General features: G+C 52.7%; 1 protein-coding gene and 1 long non-coding RNA gene across 2 annotated transcripts in view; one reads left to right on the top strand and one right to left on the bottom strand.

The window, feature by feature from the left end:
• The window catches only part of PODXL (podocalyxin like), a 40487-nt gene extending 32850 nt beyond the window's left edge, over positions 1 to 7637 (bottom strand). The window contains exon 1 of the mRNA XM_030853838.3: positions 7310 to 7637. Coding sequence (XP_030709698.1) covers positions 7310 to 7373 — 64 coding nt within the window. The 5' untranslated portion in view covers positions 7374 to 7637. The remainder of the gene's footprint in view (positions 1 to 7309) is intronic.
• LOC132597866 (uncharacterized) lies at positions 7144 to 8979 on the top strand. The gene is made up of 3 exons (XR_009565263.1): positions 7144 to 7400; positions 8347 to 8482; positions 8907 to 8979. It is a non-coding gene; the product is annotated as an uncharacterized lncRNA (long non-coding RNA).
• The last annotated feature ends 8098 nt before the right edge of the window (positions 8980 to 17077 follow it).

The raw sequence follows: 17077 nt of genomic DNA, 5'->3' as shown, positions 1-17077 counted from the left end.
ACCTACATGCTCATATTTAACCCTCACTGTTGAGGAAGGCGTGGTGCCCATTTTATAGATGGGGAAACAGAGGCCAGGGAACAAGTCTGAAATCACAAGGGTGGTAAGTGACAAAGCTTGGACCGAATAACTTTGAAGCCTGGGGCATCGTGCCAAGAGATTTCAATTTTTCTTCTCTCCTCTTTGACAGAACTTTTCTCTCAAAGGAATTCTTTTGGGGGGACCTACCTGCCATACAGAACAGGTAAAGGCAGAGCGGCACAAAGTGCAGGGGATGGGAATTGCCCACCGCAAACTGGCCTACTCTTAGTTTTCCCCTCCAGGTGTGCACCCACCCCAAGCTCTCGGTGGCCCCTAAGACAGCTCACAGAACACCTCCACTGGGTTTAAAAGCCACTGGGCTCCTCCTGCTGCTCTCACAAGTGTCCATGGACCAAACTCCTAAGAACAGTATCTCCCTCTGCCCTGTACTTGCCCTGCTGAGGTGCGAAGAGGAGGATGGGGCGCAGAGATTCTTCTTTCTCATCCAGAAACAAGTGGGGGACAGCAGGTTTCCCTATGCTTGCCCTGGCTGAGGCCCTGCTCATGGGAGGTCTCCTGGGCACGTGGCTCACTGGTGCAGCTCACGGCTGAGGGACGGGAAAGGGAGGGATCCCAGTTTCCCTGAGCAACACAAGGAGCTGCTCCATCAGCGCCAAAAGGCTGGAGCCACAAAAAACAAGGGCCAAGCTGGACCTGGCTGAGCCAGAAGGTGGCAGGGCCTCGGGCCACGGGGGACAACTCCTTGTTTCACTCGTGCAGATGCAAAGTCCATCTTACTGGCAAGGTGAGAACGAGGACAGAGAAAATCAGGGACCAGGACTACGGTAGCATGTGCCAGGGACCTCTTCCAATATCCATCCTTCACTTCCTCACAGCCGAACCACTCTTTTTTGGTTAGGCGTGTGAGTGCCTGAAATAAAGATCACTCTTCCCTAAGGAAGTACTCTTCCCTGCTTCTCTTGCAGCTATGTGTGGCCACAGGACTAAGTTCCATTCAACAAAACGTAACTGGACAGGGTGTGTCTGGTTTCTGGCAGGTAACCTCAGAAGAGGAGCTGCAGCGTTCTTGTTCTTTTTGTCCTGACAGCTGGAGTCTGAGTAGCCACCTTGGACCACAAGGCAGCTCCCCTCATGCCTCCATGTCCACTCCTCCATGCACGGGGCCAGCCCCCCTGCCACTTGCCTCTCTTCCGGAATCAGATTTGGAGCCTTGCAGTTGGAGAGCCCAGAACTGGCAGACAAGACTTCGGATTCTAAACCAGCTTGCTCTGCCACCTACTTGCTCTTTCACTCATTCAGCAAATATTTATGGCCCATCTACTGTGTGCCAGGTACTGTTCTAGGTGCTGCGGCTACAGCGCTGACCAACAGAAGTCCCTGCCCTCATGAAGCTTACAGTCCGCTCGGGAGCGAGACAAAGAAATGAGTGCCCATCAGGGGATACATGCTACGGAGAAAATGATCAGGGGAGACGTGTCCAGGGTGTGGAGGCCCAGAAGGCCTCTCTGAGAAGGTGGCATTCCAGCAGAGAGCTGCAGGAAATGAGGGGTGAGGCGTGTGGACATCTGGGAGAAGAGCTGCTGTTCACCGTGGCCCTTGGCACCCAGGCCTCTGTTTCCCCCTCTCTGGAATGGTCTGTGAGATAAAGGCTGTCCACAGGTAACCTCGTGCTACCCTGGCTGGAGACACTGGCCCCAATCAGCACATTCAGAGTAGGTTAGCACAGGAGTCTGACCGGATGGGGGCAGAGGGACCGCTCGGACAGAGCTCACGAATTTCTGCTACGAAGGGGGCGTGGCTTCGGCTCACACCTAGCTCACCCTTAGTTGAAGAATTAAAAAGTGTCCCTATTTCCTCACCTTCCCACTGTCCCTTCCACGCTGACCTGGGTCAGGGAGCCGGAAGGTTAGAGGTCAGACAACTGATGGCTCCTGGGTCAGCCCACGCACTTCCAGGGGCCTGGCTCTGGGAGGGTTCCCTGCGCCCCAACCCGGAACTGCATGGCAAGCCACGCGCAGCCATTCCTCCGCATTCTCTCCCCGCTGGGCTGAGGCCCACAGCCTTCCGGCCATGACAATTGGCGGACAGGGTGCCACCCTGCGCCCTGGCCCTAGGGAAGTTGGAGGTGGCTGACCCGAGGGGGATAAGGCTACAAAGGAAGAGAGGGTGGTGGTGGTGCACTCAGGGAGAGGGGCGGGGCCGGCAGGAGGATGGGTGGCTGGGAGGCCGAGCTAAGCTGGGGACCTGTGCTGGCCGCTGCTGGAGTGGTCCAGGGCGGGGCTCTGCGCCATAGGAGGGCATGCGGTGGGGACACGTGGGGAGGGGCCGCTCCTCAACCTGCAGATGCTGCTGCCTTTGCACGGGTCCTCCAACAAGCGGTTCGCACCACCCTTGGTCCAGATTCTGACTGCATGCTGTGGACACCAGAGGCTCACAGGCAATGGCAGACAAGACACACAGTCACGACGCACGGGGCCAGCGCTGTGACATGGTACTCGGGGAGCCTAACTCTTGAGAAGCAAAGTGGCTCCAAGCCTCAATTTACCCTGATGGTGGAGGGGTGGGGAGAGAATCTGGGCACACTACAGAGTTGTCACCACCACGCAACCCTTTCTTAACAGAGTTGAAGTGAGTTTCTTCGATGCCCAAGGAAGAATGAGCCTTGAGGCCGAGTCCAGTTACTAGTACTACGGCTGCGGACACGTGCACACACGTCCCCGGGAAGCCGCCAACAGGAGCCCCGAGAACCTGAGCAAGTGAACCCCCTGGTCTGCATCCCCTCGTCTGAAAAACGGGGGGGAGGGGTGTATTAGATGATTTCCAGAACACTCCCAGCTCTAAAATTGTGTTCTCTGATTTTCCGGGTTATTTAGAAGTGGTGTGGAAACGACCCTTTGTCAACTGAATTCTGTTTTGAACAGCCAGCGGGCTGCCTACTTAAAGGAATCTCACGGTCAACGCTGTCGCAAATATAAAGAGGCTCCTTGTAGTGGATCGTCTGTGTAGATTTTCTCGAAGGCTTGCCTTACAGTCGTGAGGCTAGTGTGGCCCGAAGAGTCACAGTCCCAGATCTGCCACCTGATCTGACCTTCTAACAGTCCCACAAAGTGGACAGGACACAAGACAAGGAGAGACCCGCACAACTGCACCGGTGTTCCTGGGAATGGGACAAAACAGGACACACACACACCCAGCTGAGCTCCCTGCCCTGCATCGTAGCCCATGGGCACAAATAGGAAGCGAGCCCAGAGCTGAGGACGGAGCTCCCGGCCTCTCGGTCTAATGAAGCCTCCAGGCAAGCTCGGGCTGCTGGGCAGGGGGTCGGCAGAGGGCGGTCACTCCCATTCTCCAGTGATGTGGGAGGATGTCCGTTCCAGCTTGAGCTCGAGCTTGCACTCAGCAGACCTGCACAGGGCCCCCGGGGTGTGAAGAAGCCGGCCCTTCCCGGGGTAGGGGTCACCTAAATCCCGTCGCTCCTCCCAACAAGTGCAGAGAGCTGTCCGAAGGGTTCCTCCCACTTCCCTTAGTAGCAGAGGGCGACGAGCTGAGCTGTGCTCACAGCAGCCGCCAGTCTGATCCAGGTTCCCAAGCCCAGAAGCCCCGACCCTCTGCAGTGCTCCTACTGGCTATTGGCTGCTGCAGAAAGAGCCCAGTGGCCAGCATCACTGCCAGGGTGTGAGCTGGCCTCGTGCCCCACTTCCGGAGAGCCTGAAGCCAGGGGCCAGGGCCAGTTCCCCCAGAGAACCGCGGTCCAGATAACATCTCCTGAGCAACTGCTCAGTGCCCAGTGCTGTGCTGGCCCTGCCCTGAGGGGCTTACCACTCAGCACTCGGGGCGACACCCACACAGACTGTGGAACATAACTGGGTTCCATCTAGGAAACCTGGGAAGGCTTCTCAGCAAAGAAGATACCTGAGGACGGACAGAGTTAACTCTCCAGCTCCCACCCCCGCCGGCCCAGGGGAATTCAAACCAGGTGGAGTCCCCTTCCTCTCCCAGCTTCCAAAGGGCAGAGATATCCAAACCGCACTCAGCAGGGGCCCCTCCTCTCTGTTTCAACCTAGATTCCTGAGGGGAAAGCAGATGCGGGGGCTGCCTCTCCCCCTACCTCTGCGCCCTGCCTTCTCTAGGTCCAGGGCGACCCCCAGAGGACCCTCCCCGGGCTCACCAAGCTCCGCTCCTCTGCCCCTCCCTGGGTGGCCACACCCTGCAGCTCTGGCCCAAGCTGCCACCTGGTGTCTCTCGGAGTCTTCGCTCATCCTTCCCAGCCCGTCCTCTCCTCCTCTTCTCAGCCTGCTTAAACCTGTCTGCTCCGGGTACCGCCCCCTATGTCTTACTCACTCCTGCCTCAAAGCCATGCCCAAGCAGCACCACGCTAGGAACACCCACCGTCCCCTAACCCCATCCCATGGAATGTTCTTTCCAGGCTCTGAAAGTTCACCTCCTCCCCGAAGTCCCCCTGCAGCTCACTGACCCCCATCTGAAGAACCCCCATCACGCCCCCAGCTTATGACCTGTGTCTTCGCTACACCCTGGAATTCATTCCGCCTCGGCCACCCTAGGAAGGGTCTCCTACTCCACACTGATCCTTTTATTTTAAAATCCCTGCATAACCCCACCTCACCTCGTCCAGATCGCCCCTTCCCAAATCTTACGGCTTTCTCACACATGCCTCCCTTTCCCCCATTGTGTGGCACTTAAGCTTCAGTTTTTATCACTACCTAGCAATTAACTGACACCCACAAACATTAGCAGAATTCCTGATCAGTCACATATAACTTACTAATCATAAGAGCTAGGATTTTCTGAGCTGACCATGGAGTTGTGCACAACGGCAAACTCAGTATGTTATCTCTCATTTTCAGAGCAACCTGCAAGGTGGAGATTTGTCATTTTTTACAGACTCAGAGAGGTTCACTGTCTGGTCTACAGTCATGCAGGTCTGTCTGATCCCAAGTTTGAGTGTTTTCCACCACCTCAAGCTGCCTTTCCCTTGCCTAGGATTCATCCATCCATCAAATGACTCGATCAGACCCACAGAAGACAGAGTATCAGTCAGCCTGTCCTTTCGAGCAAAAGCCCAGAAATGTTATAACAGTGAAACTAGAGGTCCCTCTGCCCTTTCTATCTTACAGATAAGGAGACAGGTTCAGAGGTACGACTTGCCATATGGTTTGACCAAACGTATATCAAACCAAAAAGCACTGAAAAGGGGTCTAATGGGCTGTTGGCCCTGGTTTGAATGCTGCTGATGCTGTAGACTGTGTGATCCACCTATAGGAGCAGGTAAGCTCCCAGGGCCCCGTCGGGGATAATTCCTTTGCTCCACTATAAACCTTGCTTAGAACTAAATCACAGGATTCCAGCAGTTTTGGGTTTCATCATCCCAGATGACTGCAACCTACAGAAGGGCAGAGATGGAGCAGTCCTTACTGGGTCCCTGTAGGAGAGTGTGAAATCTACCATAGCCACTAAACACCGAGCCTGTGCCCTTCAGCCTTTTCTGGCCGCAATATATGCAAATAATAATAACGGTAATACTCCCTTGCCGGTTTACACGCTTCAGAGCACTTCCCTTTATCACTGCATATTGTCATAGCATTTTAGAAACTGGGCACCTGGGCTCAGGTGACTTGCTGGTGGGGGCAGAAGCAGGGTTATGGTTCCTTTTTTCTTTACTGTATTTGTTTACTACATACCAAGCTCCTACCGTGCGCCATGCCCCATGCTAGTGTTGAGGAGGGATTGTGGAAGAGACGGAGTTTGGGGGCAGCACGCAGATGCCAGGGAAGACAGTCCCAGCCTTGAAGCCAGCAGGGAGATGGGCTTGGAGCTTTTCCCGTGGGTGGCTCCGGAGTCTCTCCTCTTAGGACAAAACAGCAGGACTCCTGTCCCACAACCTCCACCCTCTCCTCCAAGCTCAGCCTCTTGAAGCTCAGAAGCACTGGGAACTATAGCACATCCCTCCTGACACAGCCCATCTCCCTTCTCGATGGTTCTCAGAGCCCAAATTGAAGTCTGCCCTCCTGGGAGCAGGGCTGAGGAGAGCAGCCACAATCCAGCATCTCCTCAGCCCCGCAGGCTGTGCAAATCCGCGGCGGCTGCCATCCTCAGAGCTGTCCCGACCGTTCCTCACACTGCGACCCCTCCTCCAGGGGTGCACACCCTTCACCCACTGGCTGTGCCCATCCCTGTCAGACCAGGCTGTGAAGTAACAGGGCCGCCCACCGGAGGATGCCCAAACCTACTCACTCTCTGAGCTCCAGCCCCTTCCCATCAGCAAAGTTCCCCCTGATACAGAGAAGAGACTGTCCTGCCATCCCACCCCATCCTTCCCCTAAGACTTTAGTCCCAAACAGCAGCACCTACCAGCAGCAGGGTCCCTTCCCTGTCTGGGCTGTCACCACAGTCCTCCTGACCCTAGAGTGGAAACATCACTCTTTCTCCCTGCAGACACCTGCTCAGGTGGGCAAGAAAGAAATGCATCTCTCTCCTGGGGCTGAGACTGCAGCTGTTCCTAGGCGCTTTGGGACGCTACCTGTCCCCCCAGATTTTCACCTTTGTAAGAAATATGGGAGAGGTTTCTAAGGCACAGCCCAAGCCTGTTTCATGAGAGAAGTTCTTGCTTCTACAAAGGGGCTGGAAGGGAACCTCACCTTCCTGGCCAGGCACTGAGAAGGGAGGTGTTCCTTTGGTGACATGGAGGCAGGGACCCCACTCAGATGAGTCTGGGATTGTGGATGACCTACTCCCTCCCCCTCTCCACCTGCTCCAGCACAGGCTCGGGTGAGCTAAGCCGGCACACAATGCTTGGAAAAACCTCTCTGCGAACGCGAAACACATAGCCACGAGGGCTGTTACCGGAGGCTTGTCACCTGCTTCAGGGACAAACACGGAGAAAAAGAACGATCAGACCCTGGGGGTCCAGAGGAAGCGTGGAGCCTCGCCGTGCCCTAAGTCCCCGCTCTAGGACTGCAAAGCCAATCAGCGCCCGCGCGCCCCTGTTTGCCCCAACACAATCCACGGCCACTCCACCCCAGGGAGCCCCGGATGACCCACGCTCGGAGCCCGGCACCTGCGGCGTTCTCGGGGTAGGAAGGGGCTTGGATGGTGCAAGGTCAGGGCTCCGCGTGTGGCCCCAGCTAGTGGTGCGCGTAGGGGCTGCTCCCGGTCCCGCCACGAGGAGCGGCGGGTTTCCCAGCGGCGGGCCCGGCCGGGGGCGCATGGGCACGACACGGGTCCTGGCGGAGCCCGAGCCACCACTCACCATCCTGGGAGAGCGACAGCGGCAGCAGCAGCAGAAACGCTGAGAGCACCAGCGCGAAGCGCATCGTGTCCTGGCCTCAGACCCGGAGCAGGTGGCTGCGGGCTTGGCGGAGGGTCCGGGCGGCCGGGCGGCAGGAGCGTGGGCGCCTCTCGGGGAGGCCTGGCGGTGGCTCGGACGGCCGGGCGCTGACCCGAGACTCCCGAGTCGCGCTCCGCAGGCCCCTCCTCGCGGCCGCTGCGGCAGAGCCGGGCCGAGGCGCGGAGCCAGGCGGCAGAGGAGCGGCGGGTGGCTGCGTCGCGGGCGGTGTCTGCGCGGCTGCGGCCCTGCCGGCGGCTGCTGCGACTCCGGTCCCGTCCGCGCCGGCCCCCGCCCCCTCCCCTCCCCCAGGACCGCGCGGGCGGGGTGGCGGGGCCGGGCGGGGCGGTGCTGGGCGGAGAACAATGAGCAGAGGAGGAAACTCCGCCCTGGCGCGCGGCGGGCGGGGGAGCGCGGCGGGCGGCGGGCTCCGGGCTCCCGGCGGGCGGCCCCCGCGCGGGCGGGGGTGTGAGAGTGAGCGCCGGGAGGAGGGGTAGCTGGGGGGCTCCCGGCGCCGGATTGCCCCCTGCCCGCGGGGCCGCCCGCCGGGAGCGCAGGTGTCGCCCGCCGTTCTTCTGAGGGGCTCTGGCGGGACCCCCCTCACTGCCGGAGTCCTCTTCGCCCAGATCCGGAGCTAGGAGGCCCCCAGGAGCATTCCAGGCCTCCCGGCTGCAGCGCGTTTTCCTGCAAAGCCTGAGAAGCACGTCTCCCACTTGCCAGGTGCAACTCACCTGCGGGCGGGCCTTCTGAGCAGGTCTGCGCCGTAGGGTCTGCACCCTGCAATCTGGACTAATTAGTGGCTTAACCTCTCTGAACCGACCTCACCTGTGAATGGAGGTGGTGGTTAAAAAAAAAGACAAATTTTTGAGGGATTAATATGTGCCACTTTGAGTTCTAAGTGCTTTGCATATATTAATTCATTTACTCTCCGCAACAGCCATGTTTTCGGCTTCATTTTGCAGGCAGGCAACTGACTGAAAAAGAGGTTTAAGAAACTTGCTCGAGATCACATAACTGCTAACTGTCAGGCCTGCTTCTGAAAGTATCAATAATTTGGAGACATACTTGGCGCAGTGCCTGACGTGTAGTAATCGCTCAGTAAGTATTAGCTGTTGTTCTGACTCTCGCTCTATCAAGAATAGCAATAAGGATTTAGGGCGTCGGGATCAAAACCGACTTGAGCTCAAAACCTAGCTGTGCTCATCTATTAGTTGTAAAACCCTGGGCAAGTGACTCCACGTACCTCAGCTCTTTCCGTCTGTAAAATAGGGGTAACAACACCTACCTCAGAGGGTTGCTATGAGAGTTAACTAAGATAAAATGCAGGACGAGCGCTTAGCACAGGACCAGGAACATAGAAAGTGTCCGGGAATGAAGCGGCCCGCGCTCCCAGTACTGGAAGGGAAAATTTGCCGACCTGAGATGGGGGTGGGAATTGAATTCCGTAAACCGAGGAAACCCGGTGAAAGAACAAAGAAGTACCCCTCTGTTTTTCGTTTTGTTTTGTTTTGTTTTTCAAAAGCTGCTGGAAGGATGCAGAGCCTGGAACCCCCTGCGGAGGAGGCGCAAGGGTGGCGCCGAAGAAAGGGAAGCAGACCCGGGGGGGGGGGGGCGCCAGAATTTGGCTCTCACGTGACTCCTGCATTGATAATTTGGAGTCTTTCTGCCAGATGGGTCGGGGGGTGGGGGAAAGAAGGGGCGTCCGCAGGACCCAGCCCCTTGTCAGAGACCGTGGCCTCCTTGAGCCCCTTAAGTGGGCTACACGCTGGCGCTGCCGGAAAGACACAGCATCTTTGGAGCAGCGAAGGAAGCGCTGGTGCCCTGGTTGGGGTTCCGCGGCAGCAGGCTCAGGCTTGGGAATGGCTGACTTGCCTGTTTTCATCAGGAAGTTTCTGCAGGATCATTCTGGCCCCGTTTTCCGTGCCGCATATGGGAAAGACAGTGTGTTCCCTATAAATACTGTGGGATGTATGTGTGTGTGACTATCTTTGATGGGTTTTGGTACTGTTCTAAATATCCATGCCAACAAGAGGGCTTGTTTCTCTTTCTGAAACCAAGCAATACGCTTAAAAAATTGGGATTTAACATTTTTCGTATTGTGTGCTCTCTGATTTTAAGTGTTCTGCACTCAATCAACTGCTCCAAAAGTCTAGAAATGATCATGTTAACTTTGCAAGGGGAGAGTGTATACTTCAAATTCACATGATTTGGGGTTGGTCCCATTACCAGATTGTGCAAAATTAAAATGAGAGCAGACATCCAAGCATAGAAAGGGGCAGCTCTTTGTAGCTGGAGACTTAGCAGAATCAGAGATGTGCTGGACCCTCCCCCATAGCCAGCAGCACCCCATCATCCTCCCACCCGATGCAGATGGAGCTTTCAGGAATGAGGCTGGCCAGGCTTAGATATCACCTGTGGTCAGTGAGCAGAACTGCCCCAGGTACCTGGCCTGTGCCCTGGACCCCCTTTAACATAGCACTCCCACTAGCTAGTTCACTGGCCCAGAACACCTGAGTTTATAGTCGAAACTCAAAGCACTTTGTAGATGCTAGTCCACAATCCTTCTGAGATTTGTTACATTTTGCTTATATGTGTGCATGCATTAGCTCCCCTAGGAGACTTTCAACTTTTTTTTTTGCTTTAGACAATTATATTTATTAACATATTATTTTGAAATAATTTTAGATTTACAGAGAGTTGCAAGAAGACTACGAGAGTTCCTGTATACCCTTTACATGGCTTCCTTTAAGGTTAGCATCTGAAGAAAACATGACACAATGACCAAATTTTTAAAAATTAACATCAATTCAATACTATTTACTAATTTAAGACCTCAATCAAATTTTGTAACCTTTTTTTCTCACGCACTTTTTCAGGCCCAGGAAGTCATCCAGGATCCCACATTGCATTTAGTTTTCCTGTCCACTTTCTTCTACAGTTGATGACAGTTCCTCAGCTCTGTCTTTTATGACACTGACAGATGCTTTCAACTTCTTAATGTGGGATCTCTCTTATTCACCTACTTCCTCAGACCACCCGGAACAGCACATCACATCATATAGATACAGATACAGATGTAGATACTGAATGCAAACATGAATGCCAACTGGTAGGTATTACACGGGAATCTATGGCACAGGTTTCAAAACCGTGGTTTTTCCCCTGGTCGCTGTCAATCAGAGCGAGCAGTCATGATACTTGGCCTCACCTGCAATCTGGTGATGTTGCTGACTCATCCTTAAATGCAGGTTTGATAAAGTTCTCCTGACTCTCATCCTTAATAACTTTAATCTCCAACCACAACATCTACATCTAGGGGTAGGACAGAGCCTCCGGGCACCACATCCCCCAATAAAAAATAAAAGCCCACGTATCCATCCTGGGGCCACATCACTGTTCATAAGGTGGCAAGGATGCTCTTACTTTGGTTTTCTGATCTCTGACCTCTGAGTTCCTTGGGGGCCCAGGATGGCATTTCTTTCCTCTTGGAATCTCAGTGCCCAGTACAGTGGTGCTCGCCCCCAAGAAGTTGCTCAATACCCAAAGGCTGAATAGATAAAGAAGTGGTTGAATTTTATCTCCGACGCTGGGCTTTATCTCTGACTGCCAAGTTTTGTGATTCTATGAATATCAGCTGAGGTTCAAATTGGGCACCTCTCCCCAAAGTCATACACTTACCTATAATTATTTTTTTTTTTACACTTACCTATTATTATTCAACAGCATCTACTCTGACAGCACAGAATGCCAGGCCCTGTACACAGTGCTGAGAATGCAAACGCGGATGCTATAGCTTCCACTCTCTCAGGGGAGAAGCAACACCTGTACCCAAACATAACTGAGGTGCAGTAGAGGCTGTAACAAGTGTCATGAGCAGGCATATGGGAGGCAGAGAGCAGGACAGGCTCAGCTCCACCTGGGGACGTCAGGGACGGCTCCTGAGGAGGAAACAGGGTCTTGGAGAAGGAGTAGGACTTCACCAGGGGAAGAACAAAAGCGACAGCACTTTGGGCAGGTGGAGCAACGTGTGAAAGTGAAGAGGGGACCTGAGAACTGTAGGCAGGTGTTTTGCCCTAAGTAGAGTGCAGGGTTTGCAGGCAGGGATGGAAGATGAGGCTGGAGAGGTGGGTGAGGTGAGATCCTTAGACAATGGAGAATCCCCAAAGGGTCATAAGCTGGAAGAGACAAGACCAGCTTTCCAGTGAGCAGGATCATTCTAGCTGTCGTGGACTGAAGGCTCAGGGGGCAGATGCGAGACTGGAGGTGAGCACAGTGCTTTGGGAGGCTAAGGCACCTGTCCCTGAAGGGCCTGAGCTCAGACAATGGCAGTGGGAAAAAAGAGGAGGGGCTGTAAGCAGCTCCTTTGCCTCTTTTTTGTTTGTTCATCCCTTATTTTCGTTAGACCTTAATCATAAAGATGAGATCGTTAGGCAACATTTGACTAAGTTCCTGATTTCTGCTTTTCTAAACATACACAAGGCCTTACCTAACCTGTTGATTCCTTTCCTGGATTAGAAGGGATAAGAATGAAGAATTAAGTAGTTAAAGAATGACTGACTCTCTACCCCCAGCTTCCCCTTAGTAAATTTGCAGGTGGACCACGAGGGCAAGAGAACATCCAATTGCAGACGGATCACGTGGGCAAGACAGTTCCAAGGAAGATGGGGAGAAGCCAGCAGGCCTGCGTGCAATGGAAAGGTGACGGAGAATCTGACCTCCTGCCTTAATGATTAACTGAGATTGTTTCCCCTTTAAAAATTGTCATGGCTGAACAGAATCTTTGGAGTTGGTCTCTGGATACAAGTCCACTTTCTCCCCAGATTGCCAGCTTTTCTGAATAAAGCATCTTTCTTCTCTGCAAAGCTTGCCCCTCAATTTATTGGCTGTTGTGCGTTCGGTTACAGGGCCTGATACAAGAGGTATTTGGTGGTCAGAATTGATAGGACTTAGTGACACGCTGGATGTGGACGTGCTGTGTCACGTGGCGTGTGTAGTGTGTTGAAGGCATGGAGCCGTGGAAGGAGTCTAGGGGTCTAGGCTTCCCACTTGGGTTACTGCGTGGATTATCTGAGGGCCAAGGTTGAATGTCACTAACTGAGCTGGAGAACATGGAAGCAAGTTTGGAAGTAGAAAATGATGAGTCCCACTTTGAACGTGTTGACTCTGAAGACCCATGGGGCGCTCCGGGGCCAGGTCTAGAAGTTATATCTGTGACATTGAAGCTCAGATCTGAGGTCAGGACAGGAAATAGAGATTGGAGAACCATCCCCGTGCAGGCAGGGGTTGTAGCCATGAAAGAGGATGATTATCCTGGGATGCTGGGCAGTGAGAAGAGGCTGGAGGCAGAGGCTTGCAAAATTCACGGAACGGGCCGAGGAAGTGGAGACAGGGAATGAGGAGCTGCCTAGGAGGTAACCAAGAGAGAAGGGTGCCATGGAAACAGAGGGAGGAGGATGTTTTAGTAAGAAGAAGGTGGTCTAGTGTCACCTGCTGCAAAAACTGAAATCTGCTGATTGAATATGGCAATGAGAGGGTCACTGGGAATTTCACCCAGAGTGATTTTAATGACGTGCAATAACTTGGGGGAGTCTTTGGAGATGAGGAAAGAGAGGCATTGAGTGTGGGTGTGAAAGGAAGGAGGGAACACATAAGGTCGAGGGAAAGCTTTGTGTGTATTGGTTCATTGTAACATTGGAGAGATGCCCGTGAGTGTGAGCTGAGAGAAGAAGCCAGTCGAAAGGGAGAAGTTACAGGAGATGGGATGTGAAGCAGAGATGGAAGGACTGATCTCAGGCAAAGGAACTTTGTTGCTGAAGCTGGGGGATTGGGACACTCTCTGTCACAGCAGATGACAAATGGCCTTGGAGTGAGTCAGCTGGAATTTGAATCTTTGTGCTGTGATTTAATAGCTGTGTGACCTTGGGCTTTTACTTAACCTCTCTGAGTCGGAGCCTCCTCCTCTATAAAACAAATAATAGCATGAATCTTGCAGAATCTTGCAGAATCACCGTGAGAATGTGAGGGAGTGCATAATGCCTCGTTGACACTCAATAAATGGAGGGTCATGGCCTTGTGTCCACAAAAGAGCTGCTCCACTGCCCGCCTCGCCTGTGAAGAGCAGGGGCAACAGGACAATTACTCTGTGCTCTGTCCTGTTGCTGCTCTTTAGCAGACATTTCCCCGCTCAGAAGCCCTCATTCTGGAGCAGAAAAGCAGGTTGTGCCCCAGAACAGCAGGTTTTCCCACCATGGCTGCCTCCACGCAGGCCAGGGCTGGGGGTCACAAAATCAGGGTGTCTCTCCTCATCAAATGCAATGGAGCTGCTCGTACAAGGGGCCCTCAAGACAGGGCTTAGCACCTAACCATGATCTTCGGGATTCCCAAACACCTCAGATTCAGAGACAGCCTGGGGCTCAGTGGATGGTCCAGATCATGGGCCCAACACCCTCATCACATGGGAAGAAAACTGAGGCCTGGAGAGTTGAGCTCACGTGTTCCCGCTCACACAGCTGGTAAACAGCATTGGTTCCAGATCCTGTCTAGAACTCCAGCCACTGCTCTAACATAGACCATGGCCTGGGCATGAGGTATCCACACTCACGCAGCTGGGTCAAAAAGCCACAGGTCCCATGGCAGGAACAAAAGGTGATGTGCCGAGGAGATGGGGCTGGGGGAGGGAGATGAGAATCAATTCCTAATTAAGTTGAAATCAAAGCAGCCCGGGGCATGGGTTTTGGCTCACTCTTCCTGATCCGTGTGCCCAACCTGCTTTCCAGTCACATCTCCCACTTACCCCCTGACCATCCTTCCCCCTCCTGCTAATTCTCTGCTCGCTGCAATAAAACAGCACGCAGTTAACTTCTACCTGGAGGCTGACCAGGGCCAGAATGTGTGCTTGAGTAGGACTGCATGGAGCTCTGCCTGAATTCTGGGCATGTGCTAACACTGCTCTCCTCACGTGATTTAATCCTCATACAATGCGGAGAGGTAAATATATTACCGTTAATCCATTTTGCAGATGAGGAAATCAACACCTTATTTCCCTGCAACCACCTGAAGGTAGATGTCGCTTTTTTCGTGTCCCTCCTCTCAGGATGTTGACCCGTGTGTGTCTAATTTCCCCCGTAAGCCCCGAGCTCCTGGAGGAAGGAGCTGTGTCTGGTTCTGCTTTGTACCCTTGGCGGTCCCTGGTTCAGCATCTTATCTCCTCCCTCCTCTCCCGCCTTCCCTCCACCTGCCACCAGAGTGTTATCCTTGGAATCAGTTGTCATAGATCCTGTCCCTAACCTGTTCAAGCTCTTGTCCGCTTTCCTGTTGCCCAAATTCCTAAACCCAGCATCCAAGGCTTCCAAATTCTGGCCCAACTAACCTTTCCATCTTCTCCCACCGAGAGGGAGAAGGCTCTTTAGATTCAACTGTGACACTCGCTGTCATGCTCAAGTCTTTGCCTTTGCTTCTCCTGGTGCCTGGAATTAACCTACTTTCCACCTGTCAGTGTTTGAAGGCTCAGATGTGGTGCAGGAAATTCAGATCTGTTCCCCACCTCTCAAGTCATAACCACTTCCTCCTCTTTGTTCCCCTGGCCTGGAGTTAGTACCTTAATTCACCGTCTAATTTCACATGTTTTTTGTGAGCTATATACACATACACCATGAGTTTTTTCTTTGAGGGCAAGAACCTCACTTTGTGTGTCAATGCTATACTCAGCATGGCTGAAGTTGGCTTTTGATAATAAAAACAATGTGAGTAATATCTAGAGTTTGTTGATCCTTACCACATGTGCTAGCCCTGAGCTAGGGGTTTTACATGCACAGCCTCGTTTAGTCTTTTCAGCAACCTCGTGAGGTGCCGTTATGTATCCCATTGTATTGATAAGGAAACTGAGGCGTTCACGGAAATTAAGTAACTGGTCTAAAATCACACAGATATTAAGTAGTGGAGTCAGGATTCAAATCCAGCAGCCTGACTCCTAAAACCATCACACTATTCAGAGAGTGAATACATACGTGAATGAATAGTGATATTTATTGCACTATAATTTTGCCTGCTGTGTCTCATAAACATTGTTAAGATGAAATATCTGTCCTAGGAGCAATCTAAAACATACCGTGCAGTGTTTTTCTCAATTCAGGAAATGATTGGTTCACCACGCGACCCCTCCTGCACTTGTCAAAACCCACACTCCCGGGCTTCCCTGGTGGTACAGTGGTTGAGAGTCCGCCTGCCGATGCAGGGGACACGGCTTCGTGCCCCGGTCCGGGAGGATCCCACATGCCGCGGAGCGGCTGGGCCCGTGAGCCATGGCCGCTGAGCCTGCGCGTCCGGAGCCTGTGCTCCGCAACGGGAGAGGCCACAGCAGTGAGGGGCCCGCGTACCGCAAAAAAAAAAAAACAAAAAAACCCCACACTCCCTGTATCCCCAGAAAGCCTGCCCAATTCAAATGAAAATTGGCATGGATTTAGCCTTACAGTTTTCAGTTACTGAAACCTCATTATACGATACACATGAGCCGTAGACCACGCCCTGCATTTAAGTTAAACATGTACAAGAACTTTTCATTTAATCACCAGATTCTTCACGTCTCTGGGCTGCTTGCTCCATCTGCAAAAGTCAGAATTGCTGTACCGCCCACAGTGTTTTTATACCACTGCTCCCCAACTCTCTCTTTCTCATTCCGAAGGATCTTCTAAACTGCTTTAACTGGTTGGTATTTGTTAAAGGTTTTTATCCACTCTTCCTGGTAGCTTGATTCATAAAACCCAGGTTTATCCAACCCCATTATTACTCCTGCTCTTGGGGGACACACTCCATTTACAGGGACTTAGGTCTAGGGAAAAGGTATCTAGCCCAGGTGTCCTTCTTCCTCGCTAAAGAGGTGACTAAAACTACAGGGACAGGGTTGCAGACCTGCAAAGATAAACAAGCTGGCCAGATATGGACGAACGGCGGGGCTGGGATGTAGCTCTGGAGGTTCCCATGACCTCATCAACCTCTGAAGCATTGTTCTTCCCTGTTACCAGAGCATTCTGATAACACTTACACACTCAGAGTGCACAGCCGGGGTTGTAGGGTCTGACCCGTGCAGCAGGGAGACAGCGCAAATCCCTCTGCTCAAATTGGAAAGAATCCTGACAATCATTTCTTTGGAGGCTTGAATAAGATCCCACGTTCAGAGAATCCTAGAGTTTAAAGAGTACTCTCCTGGGTCCTCTTCCTTCACAGCAGGGGTGCTTCGTGCATTTCTAGATTGATGTCTCTGTGTGCGGCTCTGGGCTCCCTAGCTGCACTCTCTGTGATCACTCTTACATCCCAGCGCCTAGCACGGTGCCTGGCCATAGTTGGTACTCAATAAAGACTGGTTGGGCAAATGAATCAAATTCCAGAGGTAATTTTAAAACAAAAATTGTATTTCTATTGTTTGTTTTATCATCAACTAGCTCATGATATCAGGAAACTCTCTGATCAGGAAGTGTTAGTTTCCTTATCTGCAAAATGGGAGGAAAAAATCAGCCCTAACTCCTTTTCAGAGTTGCTTCAAAACTCTGGAGGCAAAAGTTGTTGCAGTTTGAAAAATACAAACCTTTGTAGCTATTTCTCATTAAAATACAAACCTCTTTGTAGCTATTTCTCATTATTATTATTTAATCAGTCTTTCCTGGACTTTGCACAGGTTGATGTGGCAAATCATTTTAA

Source organism: Globicephala melas, chromosome 9 (genome assembly GCF_963455315.2).
Source record: "Globicephala melas chromosome 9, mGloMel1.2, whole genome shotgun sequence".
Classification (NCBI taxonomy): domain Eukaryota; kingdom Metazoa; phylum Chordata; class Mammalia; order Artiodactyla; family Delphinidae; genus Globicephala; species Globicephala melas.
Note: the sequence above shows the minus strand (reverse complement) of the source record. Positions and strands in the feature narration are given on the sequence as shown.